The 17,115-nt window shown below is 45.5% G+C and overlaps 1 protein-coding gene across 11 annotated transcripts in view; it reads right to left on the reverse strand.

The window, feature by feature from the left end:
* ptprt (protein tyrosine phosphatase receptor type T) overlaps nucleotides 1-17,115 on the reverse strand; it is a 205,525-nt gene that overhangs the window by 33,284 nt on the left and 155,126 nt on the right. For all 11 annotated transcript variants that reach the window (XM_031567962.2, XM_031567961.2, XM_031567959.2 and 8 more), the window contains 4 exons: nucleotides 14,175-14,326; nucleotides 11,112-11,189; nucleotides 10,836-10,871; nucleotides 5,487-5,674 (listed from right to left, as the gene is read on the reverse strand). In XM_031567962.2, the coding sequence (XP_031423822.1) occupies nucleotides 5,487-5,674; nucleotides 10,836-10,871; nucleotides 11,112-11,189; nucleotides 14,175-14,326 (454 nt within the window). The remainder of the gene's footprint in view (nucleotides 1-5,486; nucleotides 5,675-10,835; nucleotides 10,872-11,111; nucleotides 11,190-14,174; nucleotides 14,327-17,115) is intronic.

Below are 17,115 nucleotides of genomic sequence, written 5' to 3' on the forward strand. Positions count from 1 at the left end.
GAGGATTGAGCTGCTGCTCTAGCTGTTTTCAAGGCCTCCGTCACAGACAACAGGGCTGTTTCGGTGGAGTGACCACTTTTGAATCCAGACTGGTTTGGATCGAGGAGATTGTTCCTTGCTAGGAACTCTGTGACCTGTTTGGAAGCTGCCCTCTCAATGGTTTTTGATAGGAGCGTGAGAAGTGAGACCGGTCGATAGTTTCCCACCTGAGTGGGATCGAGAGACGGCTTCTTGAGCAGCGGTGTTACCCGAGCCACTTTAAATGAAGAAGGGAATGTTCCAGAATTAAATGAAGCATTAATCACCTGTGTTATTGCCGGTAAGACGGCAGGCGATATGGCTTGAAGGATATTGGATGGGATGGGGTCCAGCGGGCATGTAGTTGGACGGCTACCTGTTAGGATTTTGGAGACCTCACTCTCGCTGAGAGGGGTGAAAGAAGGAAATGATGAGCCATTGACGGTTGCGCCCTTAGGGGGGGGAGACAGTTGGTCGAACTGTTTCCCGATGGAACCTGATATCAGTGGCCTACGCTAGTGTAGGATGAGATATATGGATCTTCCCATCACTGTCTCATCAAACTCCACTCTAACTGTTAATGGAGAAGCTATATAGTGACAACTAAGACCACAAACAAAAACTGTGCTCTGATCTCGAACATGTTTTCCCCCTTGGCCTCCTGAAAGTCACCATACTCCATACTACTTCCATAAAGGTTTCCTGACGATCACATGAAGAAATGAGACTGTTCATGGTTTCTCCAATGTTGGTCTAATAAAAGTATCAAGAGAAGAAGGAGACACACACCACCACAGGGGTCCTCTAATGGACCTCTACTGGCATGCAGGCAGCAAGCATAGACACCCCAAATGGTTCTCCCATGGGCCTAGAGCTGCTAAAAGGAAGTGGAAGTGACAGAACGGGAAGGGCATTGGAGGGAGGAGGAGAGAGACTGAGAGAGAAAGAGAGACAAAGCAAGAGGGAGAGAGGCAGAGGAAGAGGGAGAGAGAAAGAGAGAGAGAGACGGAGGAAGAGGGTAAGAGAGAAAGAGACAGAGGAAGAGGGAGAGAGAAAGAGAGAGAGAGACGGAGGAAGAGGGTAAGAGAGAAAGAGACAGAGGAAGAGGGTGAGAGACACGACAAGAGGGAGAGAGGCAGAGAAAGAAGAAGAGAGAAAGAGAGCATGAGAAAGAGAGACACAGAGGCGAGAAAACAGAAAAAAACACCCACAAGTGACTGTGCCTTTAAGCATTTAATTGATCAAATGGGGTCCGTCTATTCTGCCAGACAGGGAGAGGATCAAGGCTATTCTGCTTCTTTCACTTCAGCTGGCAAACAATTGACACCCAATGAAAAGAAAACTGAGAGAAGAAACCCAACAAAAGCAAGGACAAGTTTTTTTTGTGGGCACACATCTGCAGAGGTGCCTCAACCTCGTGAGCCAGAAGCGAGCGCAAAACAGCACGATCAAAGACAGAGAACAGTAAAGTTAAGAGACACAAATGAGTCACGCTCTTCCCCTGCAGAAAGAGAGACACCAAAGAGAGCATGAGAGAGCGGTTCATCTAAATGCGATGAAAACATGGTTCCCTATAGCTCACAGGCTAGAGAGAGAGTGAGAGAGAGAGAGAGAGAGAGAGAGAGAGAGACAGAGAGAGAGAGACAGAGAGGCTGCTTGAAATGACTGAGATTTGTAATGTCTTGTCTTGCCATGGAACTGAAGATATGTGCACTTATTAGATATATGTGAGAGCAGTCTTGCTGATTTTCCACTACAATGCAGCAGCACTTGGAGATGTGAAGGTGTCTGAGGTGAAAGCCATGTCTACTGATTAACTATAACTTCAAGGAGATTTGGCAATGGGATTATGATGCTGATTGCTTGCTTCTGATGCAGATAAACAAAATTGAATGAGCATGTTTGGGAGGAGGGGGAAATTCCAACAAACGAAACAGATTTTTCTGAAGCACTTGAAGATTTGTATGGTGCTATGGATCTCTTTAGTCAAATCAAGCACTGGTAAATCAATGCTCAGTTTAAAAAGCCTCACTTCAGAAAATCAGTCTATAAGCAATAACGCACGCTATAAAGACGAACGTGCCACTTCTAATGAAGATCAAGAGGCCATACCCACTAAGCCGCATGTTTACCAACTTGAAGATGAAACATTACTTATCACCTCAAGGTTACGGAGCCTTTGTTCCATGTTTGCAAACCCTGTCAGCCTTTAGACGCCCAGAATGGTTGGTGCTCGGGCACCCCTCTGGCTCCTTTAAGTGTTTAGAGTACCGATCATTTCCAGTTGTTAATGAGAGCGAGTGGGTAGAGAGGTGGGTAATTATACAGCGCTTCGCTCTGTAGAGGCACCCCCCGCAGCGTGGCGTTCAACTTTCCTTTACTTCACTCTCATAGGCGAGCTGTTTTCCCAAAGAAAAACAAAACGCCCTTAACGGAATCGCTTTTATCTGAAATCTGTAGCTTTTTTTTTTTTTTGGCAAGCTATAAATATTCTTAAAAGGGAGAGGGGAGATGGAAAGAGAGTGAGAGATGGAGGAGGGGAGGAAGAGAAGAGGGTGGAAGGAGTGAGAGTGAGACACTGACAGAGACAAAGACAGAGAGAGAGGGAGAGAGGGAGAGAGAGGAGGGGAGAGGAGAGAGAGGGAGAGGGAGAGAGAGAGGAGGGGAGAGGAGAAGTTCTCCCACTTGTGTGTCCCCTGACAGAGTGAGAGATGAGATGTGGGGCGCAGGGAGCGAGCGTGGGAGGGGGAGGGTCCCTGGACACCAGGAGCCGAGACAGGCTGTCTGCTCCCATGGGAGACAGCGGAGGCTCTTCCACCCACGCAGCATCATAAACATCATCACCATTACCACCTTCCTCATCCGCATCTCTCACCGGCTGCCATCCGTCCAAGATGAAAGACAAGCTTAATGAGGGAATTAAGCCAACAGGAGAGACGAGGCCCGACAATGCGAGCGACTCTACGCACGGGACTTTACCGAGGCCGTAAAGACGGCTTGACTCAGATACGTTTCATTAGTTCCATCATGGCGTGTTCGTGAAGACGCTGGATGTGATTAACGGCTCTCCTCAAATGACAGGCAGAAGGACGAGTTCCGGCTGTCTGGTTCATCCTATCCGGGTTGCGTCGTGTCAGACGCAGGACGCGAGAGAACATCATCTGCACCTCCTCATGTCCTCGCTGTCATCGTCTTGCAATCAGTGATGCTTGGCCTCCTTGGAATATCCCACAAGTCCTTTTTTCCTTGTTCCATCCCAATCCCTTTTCCTCCTTTTTCTCCCTTTTTCTCTCTTCCTTTCTCCTGTGTCTCTCCTTCCTCTCCCCCGTGCAGCTGTCAAGTGGTGATTAATGGGCTATTATGCTGACAAACACACACATACAGGTGGCCATGATCAGCTTTTATCACAGGCCTGGATCACCCTCTCTCCGTCATTCTCTTTATCTTCCTCATATACACAAGCCCTCACACACACACACATACACACACTCACACATGTGCAGTGCTTTGGAGAATACCCACACACAAAACGCCTCCACATCTCGCCTGCGCCTGCTAGAACGTTCCGAGGACATTACAGAACTGTGTGGCTTCTCTTCGAGACGAAATGGTCGCCCGAAATTCCTCAGCACCAGTGAATGAAGTCGTCAGAGGTTTTCCAGGCAAACACTAAGCCTCTTTGTCGCATAATAGGCGGTGTCAAACGCTTGTCTCTCTTGAAGGCCCACTCACGTCCCCGAGTCACGATCCACTTGGCTCAAAGCCGCAACTGGGACTGCATGCCAAGTTACCCCCCCCCCCCCCCCCCCACCCCCACCCCCCACCCCCACCCCCACCAACACAACCACCGACTGACTCAAAAAATATATGACCTTTATATTTCATACAAAGCAAGCTCGCAGCCCGGGCGAGAGGAATGAACTGTGAGAACCCAAAGAGTGCCAACTTCATTTGCGATGGGCTGGCGTTTGGAAATAGTGAGGCAAATCAGGTTAGAGGGTGGGAGGAAGGAGCGATAACAAAAAAGCCGATATAAAAATGTCCTCCGTGATGAATGACCCTTTAAATAAGAAGCACAATTGCTGGCTTTATCAGCGTGGCACAGTGAACGCGGGACGCAGGCTATGCATCTTGTGTTTACGGCCGTGCCCAGACAGAGGCAGCGGGCTCAGGCAGAAGGCCACCATTCACTCTCACTCTTGGGAGGTGTGGCGCGCCTCAGAACACCTCACCAGGCATGCCTCCCTGGCCCAAAGTAAACAGACATTAACATCCCTCCCCAGATTGCTGGTTTTCCTCTGCCCACATGATGACGTGCTGCACCAGAGCACTGCAGCAAAGAGAGGAATGGGTTAATTCCAACGTATAGCATGTATGCAATTAATGTTTATTTGCTTGACTTCGATTTCTTGCAAAACGATCCTAGAATTATACTATTACCTTGATCAAATTGAATAGGCAGAGATTTTTGTTTTGTTTTGTCTTAGTGGGAGGAAAATTGTATGGCTTGAGTGAGATGACTGAAGGGCATTACTTGTCTTTCATATCAAAGGCCAAATACTTCTGCGTCCTCACCTACTTTCACTCATTCTTTGCTATGAAAATAATTGGTCCGAGCTTCAAAGGATGAGATTTGGTGCAGAGTGAATGGGAAAGGACATTGAAAAAATTATCATCGTAATAATGACACATTACACACAAAAACTCTCAGAATTAACAATTTTTCTATGCCTGTACATGAGGTATGAACATTTTTATGGCTGCCAGAGTTCGTCTGATGGTGATGGTGATATAGCTGTATGACATTGATTATGTACTGTGGTGGAGGGGAGGTCAAACATATATCACTTTAAAGAACTATTCTGTTTGTTTAACAGTCAATACTTATGCCTTTCAAATAGGCTTTCTATAAATATTTGATCAGTGCCTACATATATTACTTCGGAGTGGATGTCTTCCGTTTTTGCATTTAATATGGAAAAGGAGATGATGTTTAAATTCCCAGGACTACAGTGGGCAACTATATGATTAGTTCTCTCTTTCTCTCTGTGTCTCTGTGTGTGCGTGTGTGCGTTTGTTAGTGTGTTTGTGTGTGTGTGTGTGTGTGTGTGTGTGTGTGTGAAACAATCAATAAACTATGAGGAGAAGAATGCAGAGAATGCAAGTGTACAGAGACAGAATGTCCTCAGTGTTTAAGCATTCACAGAACTAGTATTAAATAAACTTTATTTAAACTTTATCTATAGAATGTATCATCGACCAACTTGTCTGCCACAAATTGCAACAGTTTTCTTCCCTAATCTTCAAATACAGTGATCATACATTTATTCAAATATGAATTATTAATAGGCAAATGTAGTGCCTCTGACATGCTCTGTCCCAGCATTAGAAACTTTAATACGCAATTCTGTTCGCTGGACATATTCTTCATCTCTCCATCACTGCAAGATAAATATCCACATCCGTACCTCATACTCCTCCTTGAAGCCATAGCCCTGTCCGCATTTCATCTGAGTGATGTGCTGGAGGAGGTCGGCCACGCGGATGGCCGGCTGGAACTGGCCCGCCTGGTAGGACATCTCCACCGACTCACAGCCCCCGTACGGGTACGTCTGGATGGTCAGGGAAGGCTGGGCCATCTCACTGTGGCTGCTTTCTGTAGGCGAGAGACACAGGAAGATGACACGCAGGAAGCATCAAAGACACAACGAGCTAAAGAAGGGTGCTGATGGTTGGATTGGCGAGGGAACGGAGCCGAGGTGAGAAAGAGATGCCCTCCTGCTCTTTAGCTCCCACAATCTAAGTAATGTGAGTGAAAATATCGAAAAACAAAAACTACCATCCACCCTGAACTGAAACACTTGAATTTCACATTTATAATAGAGAGCTCAGACTCGACTCCACACTTCTACATATAACTTGAACTCCTTTTCTTCTGTGCAGTGGGTTGCTAGACAACTACGTGCCACAACTCTTGGCTGAGTGGTACTGTACAAGTCAATTTCACGAGGCAGAAGTTAAACGGCTATTCCAAGTGACACTTTCCCATCCCGATGTGATTGGTCTGAAAGACATTCCAGTAATAGACTCTTTAGCAAGATTAGGATTGGGTGGATTGGAACAGTTCTATAGCCACTAATGAGTCCATTAGTGTGAGGAACGGGAAGATAAATGGTGGAGAAATTCTCTGCATGACACACATTAAATACTTAAAGTACCATCGCAAATGTAGAAGAGGGGGTGGGTGATACTAGCCCATGTTTTATTAATGGCACTATTTGCATCTTAATTATCTTGAAAATTCATTACACACTTAAAGTGATTCTCTTCTCAAAAACTATAATCCACTCCAAACATCCACGGCGACAATTTAATGAATCATGGGTAATTTTCCATGACGTCTTAGCACGACATTGCTCCGAGTGTGCTCAAGCCACAGGAAAGGAGCGAGGGGTATTAGCACAGTCATTGTATGGCGAGGGAAACAAAGACCTCCCTAAAATTTTCGTCTGAATAAGCGACCTGTAAGATTCGAGGGACGAACAAAACCTGCTGTGGCCAATGAGAGATTAGAAGAACAACACTTGAGAACCCCACTGAATGCTGCCAAAGAGCTGTAGAACCCCTGGAATGTCTCTCTAGCATTCAAATGTGAATTGAATGTCAACGATAATGACAGTGGGTGAGGTTAATCATTCAAAAGAAGACATTGTTTGTTTGTTTGTTTGTTCTGAACAAACATTGCTATGTAGCGTTGTTTCAGCAGCCTAATTACGGCTGCTTCCTCTTGACACCCTGCCACAACGTGTTGCATTTTGCTTCTCGTTCATTACTCACAAGACCCTGTCTCCCACACCCCCAGTCCCCCACCCACCATACTTCTACATGACGGGAGACAACCTGAGGTAAAGATTAACGTGCCAGCTGTGTGGCGCTGGCAGAGGTCTCTGTAGTTGTGCACGTCTGCGCAGCAGGAGGGGGTCAGGTGAGGTGGGACTGAGGGGTGTGTTGTTGCAGCAGGAGCAGGAGCAGCAGCCGCCACCGCGGACAAGCGGGAACTAACGTGTATGCCAGAGCCCAAGAGAGGGTCCTCTCAAACCACTCAGGACCCCCCACCCCAACCACCTCACCCACCTTCAACCCTATCAGCGCTGCCCCAATTCATTATTCATGTGTTTTTGTCTCACTTGCAGGAAGGTATCGCTTAGTGGCAGCCCAGTGGGTATATTATGTTGTAAATATTACCAGGCTCTTGCTAACGTTCAAGCCACTGAAATATCGAGCCACTAATGCTTAGGGCTGTACTGAAGGTCAAATATGCATTTAGCAAGGCATAATATGTATATACATTACATTGAGGCTTTGCTGCACTGCACTGATTAAGATATGTTCATGCTAATGATTTGATTTATTGACCTTGGAGGGAAACTACTTTGGGTCTCAGTGGTACGGTTATTTCATTTACTGTTATCAGAGAGTTTAATAAAGACCCACATGCTCTCTGATTTTCTGACATAAGTGAGCTGTCATACAGGCACGAATGGGGCACATTTGAGCATATTAAGCAGTCCTCCGGAGCACGGTCACCTTAGTGAAATCTGGGCTCTCTACCACACAGTGTGACCAGAATAAAAAGCACAGCGAGTCAGAACTGGGGATACAGTGAACTGCAGAAGGGGGATCACCATAAATATGGACTGTTTTTGTTGGCTGTCCAGTTCCATACACACAGTACATACGGACACACACCACATACATACATTTTTTTATTCTAACTCTAAGTCTACTGCATGCTCCTATTTATCCCCAGGTTGAACATAGAGTGCCAGAGGAGAGTGTGTTCCATATTCACCATCCAAACACAAATTGCCTTCATTAGGCTTGGGAACATCCTGAAATGTCCACACATTACTCTATGAGATTATTGTGCCTGACCACAAAGTTGACTACTTCAGAAAAGGAGTAATCATATTCAGAATGGACATCCTGTTTCATGCACGGTCTGATGAATGCAGCTGGCTGTTAGAGGAATCATTTTCATCCTTTTTAATGCTGTGCACTTTCATAATAGTCCCCAACATTATGGGATGACTACGTCCTAGCAACCGCGTCAGCTCCGGAGACTAGAGTAATGAGTGGTGCTGAAACCGCATTAGGCTCAATTATCAGTACAGTCACTTTATCACTAAACAACGCTGTTGCCTTCCATTAACACTGATTATCAGCCATGCCAGAATATATCTGACAGCCCTTTCAATGGGAACAACGTGATGACATTTTAAATTACGGTAAAATGTCCCACAGTTAAACAGGCTAAATACAGTGTTAAGAAAGACTTTTCTGTTAGAAATTGTATCTCTCAGGATGGTCAGAAAGTCTGGGTATCTAAACAGCATTACAACCGAACAAGTTATGTTACTGTGGCATTATTCTAAGGAGAAATTCCAGACACATTCCTTGGACACAGATTTCGGTAAATAATATTAATATATTGTACCCTATAGGTATATACTAAGTCTGCACTCATTCATTTTAGAATCTGCTTCTAGTAACTAAGTCTGTTTAGATTAATTTTAGAAATAGAAAGTGTTGACTTGACTAGGAATAAAGTGTTGTAAAATGCCTATAAAAGCCCTTTAGAACAACAGCCAGTGAGAGTTATGTGGATAGTGAGAGCTCCAGGATGAGCAAGAGTAGAATGAGGACAGTCCCGGTGCGAGTTCTCTCTTTCACTCCCAGGGAAAGTTCTCTCCTCCTCCTGAAACTGATCCCGCGCTCAGGCCAGCCATTAATCCAGCTCCGAGCTTCTCCTGTCTCACCTGCCTGACAGCCCCAAGTCCAGCCCATGGCGCTGACACGAGAGAGATAGAAAGAGAGAGAGAGACAGAGAGAGAGAGAGAGAGAGAGAGAGAGCAAGAGAGAGAGAACACCAGAGCAGGGCCTCTCAAACAATCTCTTCACTGTTCTCTCTCTCTCTCTCTCTCTCTCTCTCTCTCTCTCTCTCTCTTTCTCCGCCTCTCCATCTTGATTCAGCATCCCTCCCTCTTGTCTCCGTCTCACCGAAACATTATTTTTTTCCTTTTCCATATCAAATTCGTGTCCCCTAGCTCCGCGCCTCATCTCCCCCGCCATGAATTCTTACACCCCAAAACTGTCTCTTTCTTCCTTTGTCTTGCAGCTGAGGTGCGAACAGCAAATCACACCAAAGCAACGGATGGTATTCTGTCTAAAATTTCACTTCTCCAAATGAGGCACTCCAGTAAATGGTACAACATTGAAACAGGGCGAGAGCGAGAGAGAGAGAGAGAGAGAGAGAGAGAGAGAGAAATGCAGACTAGCTAGATTAATTTATTCAAAAACTGTGTAATAGGTGTAATGTATCGGAGCATACTTCAGTGACAGTTCAACACGTGAAGCAAACTCCCATGACTTAATTTCTCGTGGCCAATTTCGACACAGAAAGACAAAATGTGTCTACTTGAAATTTGTGAAAACTGTAACCATGGTAATTACATTCTCAATAATCTGTTGTTTTTCTCTTTCTGAAACATCAGTGATGCTCTTTGGGGAAAAATAGAGCTAAACTGGTATCCCGCCATGAAGAACTAATTCTCCAACCCCAGTCCCCCACCTCCACCCCTCTCTCTCTCTCTCCCCCCCTCCACAGTCATTTATTCTGCTTCTCTCCAGGTCCTGCCACAGGCATGGCAGGCTGGGATGAATAGGCAAAGCTAAATTATTGACTGCGAGGATGATTATGGCATGTACCTTGGCCAATTTACAGATGTCTTACAGGACAAATTTATCGCTGAAATCAATGAAAGCCTCTAAAGCTCCAGACTACGCTGACAGGTCTCCCCCGTCCCCCTCCTCCTCGTTTCTCCTCTCCCATCTCTGGTCCTACAGTATGCTGCCTGTGTTTGTTTACCTCAGACTTAGGCTGCCTGAGCAGATCCAAAGAAACCCACAGGACAGACAGCACTGTGATATTTCCCAAGTCAACAGTAGGGCTATTGGAGAGGGATGTGCTCTATTGTACTTGTGCTAGCACAGAGGGAGAGAGGCTCTCCGTGACTGGCATCCAACCCTTGTGTGGCAGGGCTGCGGACATGAGCAGACAGACACCCTCCAGATGGCCAGCTCACACCCAGCCGAGCCAAAGAAAACAGCCCTACAAGGCCAGCTCTGACTGGTGCGCAAATCAAACACTGGTTGCGTTCAGGTACTGGGAGACGAGAGGCTGAAGAGAACAGTGGGAGAGTGATCGGTGTTGGATGGTGAGAAAGCAAAAGTGGCCCTCCTCCTCCTCCTCCGCAGATCCTGAGAGTCAATCTACTTGGCAAGGGAGGGATCAATCTGCTCCTCAAAAAAAAGACGGGGACAAAAAGGGTGAGTTTGGGGGGAAGTAGCAAACAGAAAGCACTAGGAAATGGGTCTGACATTTCCATCTGTCAGTGTGTGCTCAGCCAAGGTGAAGCTGGGGTTGTCACATAGACACACACGGTTGGACTCAAATCTGTGAATTAGCATTCACCCATTTCCAGAGGAGGCCGCGCGCCTCTAATCACATTTTCCGGTATTCAATTAAAGCCGGCCGTCTCTGTTTGCTAAGTACACCGCCGGTGACGCCACATCTTCCCCTCAAATCTCACAACTTGTTCTGTCAACAGGACACTTCTGTGTAAAGAACGTGGCACATGTGGACTTATGGTAATGATAACTAAAATCAACGCTCCCCCGCCAAGTAAAAACAAGGACACATGCTCAGAAAGTCATGGCGGCAATTATCCTGTCAGCAAGTGATCAGAGGGACTTACCTAACGATGCAGTTGCAGGGACCGGTTCTTTGGACACTAGAAAAGGAACAGGAGAAGAAACGGTCATGTCTTTTTCACACTATAATCCACCAGCACACAGAAAAATCCTCGTTTACATTAGATTTCGTACACAGATGACCTCTGGAGGCAATATATCTTGCTTCTAAGCATACATTTTTGATTTAACATGTCTACTAGTGAAAATTGTGGATGTCTTTCGGGGGAAAAAGAGAAAGTCTCAAAGCACAGTCTTGTATTTTTCTTAAGGCGCTGTACCTGAGTAGTAGGAGTTGAGGAGGGTTTTGCTTTGAAGAGTTTTGCCCTGGACAGAGAAGGAGCAGGGGGAGGAGGAGGCTGAGGGAAGGAAACACAAGGGAGACTTTAGACACCCTTAGATGCTCACCAGTACACACACACACACACACTGACACACACACACACACACTGACATACACACACACACACACACCATACACACACACGCGCACACACAGACATACATACATACACACAAACACTAATACACACCCACTAACACACACACACACACACACACTCAGATGGAGAGAGTGAGCCCTGCAGTTTTCAATGGATGGTTTATCTTTGCAGCAACTCAACACAAGACAGGTGAAAATGCACTTAGTAAGTCGCCTGCTAGAGAGTCCTCTTTGTGCTCCTCTGCGTTATACTCTAACGAAATCAACATTAAAGCAGCTGGATTCTGCATAAAGATCAACTATTGATTCTCTAGGTAAGCATACACTGATTCAGTGTATCATGGTGACTTTCTGGTTAACTTTCTACGACATCCTACATACATTTGTATTAGCACTTAAACTTTTAGTGCTGTAAATGTCCACATGCCACACACATGGGAACACCAGTAGGCAAATGTGGGAGGAAGGCAAAACAGCATTGATGCTTTCAAACCCAGCTGCACACCCAGCACCATGGCATACAGAGGGCCAGGCAAAGCTAAACAGAGGCTTAGCCATTTGCTAATCCACAGATGCCATTACACAGCACAGTTCCCCAGGAAAAATGGCCTTCATTTTACACTCAGTGTGTGATCAGCTCTGGCATAGAGATCTGCTGTTTTACATGCTGATGTCCTCCTTTCTCTTTCTCTTCCTCTTTCTCTGTCAAAAACAAGTCTACTACATCACCAGCTGATGTTAAGCCTCATCTTTCTGCATAAGAGTCCTTTCACAGCAATGAGGCTCGTGTGGCAGGTAACTGGACATCATGAGAGAGGGAGAGCGACAATAATAGAAGGAACAAAAAACAGTATGTAACAGTGAGAAGCTAGCGCTGTTCAGATGCTGTTCAAATGCAGAACTAGCAGTTTTTTGGGGGCCTCATTAGCTTTTATCCTGTTCCTGTTCATAATGATCTGATAAGGAAATATATTGTACACACAAACACACACACATGCACACGCACGCACGCACGCACGCACGCACGCACGCACGCACGCACGCACGCACGCACGCACACACACACACACACACACACACACACAAAAGAAACAACCAGATCAACCAGACCATACTGGGACTGGTTTCCTGTGAAGAGTAATTTGAGGGGTATAAAACAGACTGCCACTGTGCGCTGCCACACTGATGAGTTGGCGTGTAATCACCTGCGAGGATTTTGTGTGTTTTCAACCTGCCATTAAATGCATAATTTCCTGGTGCACATCATAGCAAATGCATGTGCATTTCAAGGCCCACATGACGGCGTTACCAATTTGGTGTGGAACAGAGCAAAATATAGCTGAATCAAATACACAGGCAAAGGATGATACTGGATTATGAGGTTTGCTTTTTTTAGGGTGCACGTTTTGGACGCTGTGAACCATATATACACAAAGGCCAAAATGTCATTTTCTGAGAAGAAATATTACGGGAGGCCAGGCCTAGTTACAGCTTCCTCAGTGCTGGGGGGGGGGACTTACTATTCTTTCTCTTGCATCACTTTTGTAATTAGTACAAAATGTCAAATTTCTTCATGTTATCTCCATACTCAAAGTAACACAATCAACCAACTGGTGAATTTCCTGTCTTCTCACCTCCCCCACTCCACAGCCAATGTGTGAGTGGCAGCACTGGTGTAAAATGTTTCCTGTCATATAATCCAGGGCGGTTCTACACATCGGCAGCAGTGAGATGAGGCCCGTGATGTCCGTAAGGAGCTTTGGGTATGCAGAAAAGCACTATACGCACGGAACTATTCATTCATGAACGCCGACACTAGCGCTAAGTTAGATGAGGCATAATAAACAAAAGGCTAAGAGTCTGCTACAAAAGAGGAGGTAAGGCAGGACTTAAGGCCATCGTATCAGCTCAGTGAACTCCACTTGCTCCCTTTTAGTGTTGGTGGGTTGGTGGAGTTAAAAGCAGGAGAGCCAGGCCCCTGCGTCTGATGACTGAATTAATGGGCGCCGGAGTGGGAGATTGACCGGCTCTCCGCGCTGGGAGCGTGTCAGAGCGCGGCGACCTCCGACTTCTCTGGCTGACACTGAGCATCATGGGAAGAGTTTTTAACAGGCAGTCCAATGATTAAATCCAGATCACTGACGACCCCCTGCTGGGGAGATGCGCCCAGGGAGACTCCAGTAAGTCCTTTTTAAGTTTCCACAGAGTGGGCAGGTGAAGGATTGGAGGGAAGGCGGGTGTGTTGATGTTGCATAGATCTACATCGGGGGTCTCAGGAGAGCTAACCTTTCCACAAGCTCCACTAGTTAATGTGTAATCATCCCATGAAGCTGCAGAAAAAAAATCTGTATATTTGAGGTAGGGGTGGGAGCAGGGCAATTGCCCCTCCACACAGCCTACACAGCAGTGGATAAGGAGCTGCTGGTGGTAAAACAAAAGCTGCATGCACCATTCCCATCATCCTTTGCATTCTAACCATAGAGAAAGCAGATGGGTACAGAACTCTTGAATAGAGGTATATTTGCTCTTAGAGACAAAACAGTGTTGGTGCTGATAAGTCTGACAGACCTACAAAATAACAAAAAATCCCTTAATTTATAACAGGCTAGAATAATACAATGGCAATTTGAGGATACAGACACTCGGGCAATGGAGGGGTTGGCATATTGTGCAGGGGGAACTGCACCCGTGACTTTGTCAGGGCCAAAACTGCAGAGGCAAAGAAAATCCATGACCTCACGATTGTGGTCAAACATGGGCTCAAGAGAGTTTTAGAGAGCGATAGTCAAACAGAACACAGGGGGAGAGAGACCAGAAGATTAAGAAGATTCAACACAAATAAGTCAAATAAAAGAGAAGACTGGCGGGAATGAGCAAAGTGGAGCCGTGGAGTCTTACTCACAGAAGCCATTGAGGTCCTGGTTGCTGGTGGAGAAGGGGTCGTCCTTGTGCAGGGTGCTGACCTTGCCCGTGCTCTTGTCGGCCGTGGCCACGGGGCCCATCTCCCGCTGGGTGCTGCTGCTGGCCGTCTCCTTCTGCTTCTTGGCAAGTTTCCTTCAAATGGTCCCAGAGAGGAGAAAAGAAAGTTGACACCCAGACAAAAGACCAAGGGGAAAGACCAACCACCCCCCCCACCTTACGATCCACCAAATGAAGACAGTCAGCCACAACATGAGCAAGCCACATCTGAGCACACTAACCACCATAAGAGAGCGAGCTAGCGAGAGAGAGAGCGGGACAAGGACGATCTTATGCACTGTTCCAGATTCTGGAGTGACTCAGACAGGTTCAGGGTGGCTTTTGGAATAATGACCCCCCCAAACAAAATTGATGAATAGATAAAAAGTTTATTATTCTGCAATGACCTACCCCGAAGCGGGATTGAGCTTTGCGGTCAGGCTTAGACTTTTAAAACAGCCAATTGTGGACCGTCAGCATTTTTGACAGGTGGTCGCAAAGTCTAGCGGGGAGATTATGGAAAGATGGCATAAACTAAGGGGAGAAGAGGTTTTATTTTCCTGCTTTTTTTTCCTTGCCATGTGGGACAAAGCACATCAGTCACACGACACAGGCAAGCAGTCTAGTGAAAAAACCTGTGAGATCGCCTCTGCTTAACCAGTTGTACACCAAGGTAATCAGCTCTCTTTCCAGCCAGTGCATTAAAACATTTCTATTCTATTCAACTATTCTAAAATAGAATTTTAAACTATTCCAAAATAGAACCCATGACCTCAGTGCACTTGGAGTTGCTTTCAATAAGTGTCTGCTCATAAATTAATGATGGGTCAGCTTAAATATGGTTGTTGTATAGTCGTTTTATTTTAAGAGCTGAGTTTAAGTTTTAAGGGACCATAGCTCTTACTGGTGTGCGTCAGCTTCAATCTTATTACTCTGTCACTGAATTAAAATGTGGACTACTACTGTACAGGGAGACATTAGCGATGACCACTTAAGGCATTGCATGACCTATTAAAACGGTAATGGATCATTGTAAGTAAAAAATGCACAAGGGCTATAAAAGCTCAGGCTCATTATAACTATTTCTTTCTGCTACTTTTGAAATAATTGATCTCTGGAGTTTTGTCCTAATATTCCATTCAGTAAAAGCCTTGCACTATGATTCTATAATAGACACATTTTATCATTACTAAGACTGTTACACAAAATCTGTATGTTCACTATACCAGGTAAACAGTTACATTTCAGTCAACTTTAACAAGACTGCATGATCAGAAATGGATAATGTGATACCTCAGTTCTGATCCTAAAAAGAAAGCCTTTCAGCAATTTGCTACCTTGGACACTTATATCTGACAGAGGCTATATAACGTTATACGATAAAACCGTATTATTACAACAAGGACAGTATAGTGTTCCTCCACATTTGTGGAAAGATGGAAACAGAAATCAGAAAAGTTTATAATATCTACATACAGTATATGTGCACGTTTGCATATTTGAGTTTGTCTCTGTTTGCACTTGACTCCAGCTTTGTCTCTTTGTATCAATTTGATGTGCGCCTATATTTTGGTAGGTCTGTATTTGTATATGTGGGTGGGTGCACAGACAGAATGCATACAGAACTCAACTGTGTTTATTTTCATCGATTTGGGAGAACATATTCCTTGAACGTTTTCATAGATTGTGAACCACTGATTTTGAAAGGGGAAAGCACTGCCTTTCTCAGAATAAAAAGAGACGAGCAAGCACATGTTGGCGAGTCTTAAAATGAAGAAGAACAGAGCCGAATAGGGACAGCTGAATTAAAAAGAAAGACAGATCAAGAGAAACGAGAGGCCTACTACGAGAGATAAAGCCAGGGAAAGAGTGCATGTGAGTTAAATAGAGCAAAAAGAGAAAAAGAAAGAAAAACAGAGAGAGAGAAAAGTGAGAGTAAGCTCGGAGAGTTCTCTGTCTGGGTGGCTTGATATCGCCACTGTGGCTCTCTAGCCCGTATCTCCTCGTGTCCCACACTGCCGCCGCTGGAGCCAAACCCCGTACCCGTACACAAAACCAACGGCCCCTGGGCGCCTGTGACTGGACCCGCACAGATTAGAATGGCTCCGCGAGGGTCTTTCATCAAAACAAACCTCCACTCGTTCACAGACCCTCCACCACCGTTCATATGTCGAAAGGTCACCAAGAACCCCCTTATTACCATAACCTTCTCAGCTGCTCTGCCCACTGACTATTCGCATAATCATCTCGTTTTAAATGACAAATTCCTTGCATATTGTAAGTGGCAATGAACTAGAGATAATCCTTATTTAATGAATGTTAAAGCAGCACTTCATTAAAAGTAAGGTTAGCCTGAACAGGATGGCCTGGCACATCCCAGTGTTTTATGGCCCCAACTTTGTTAATTACACACCACTTGATGTCCTGATAATAATGACTCCGTTCCCCAGGATGTGCATTGGCACATTAAAATAGAGGAGGGAGAGAGAGAAAGAGAGAGGATGGAGGGCTTGACTAGCTAAAGTGTTGAAGGGATACTCCCCCCAAACAAATAAATACACACACAAATAAATAAAAGCATAAAAGCAAAAAGTAAATCAAACTACAGCTTGATCACTTCAGAATATCGGCAGTCCAAGTCAATTACTCATTTATAAGGATGCCAAACTCAGTTGTTCTGGGGGGGGGTCATAATAGCAGTGGATGAAACACAAGCAGCCTGATGATGGAGACAATCAATCAGCATGCATGCACGCAAGCGTGTGGTTTATGTCAATGCCATAGCATAGCACCCCGGGCGGGCATGCAAACACTTGATCAGCGATGTACAAACACAACTACAGATGCACAAAGGAAGTATATGAATAGGCCAGACTCAGAATAAC

This window comes from Clupea harengus, chromosome 5 (genome assembly GCF_900700415.2).
Source record: "Clupea harengus chromosome 5, Ch_v2.0.2, whole genome shotgun sequence".
Classification (NCBI taxonomy): Eukaryota; Metazoa; Chordata; class Actinopteri; order Clupeiformes; family Clupeidae; genus Clupea; species Clupea harengus.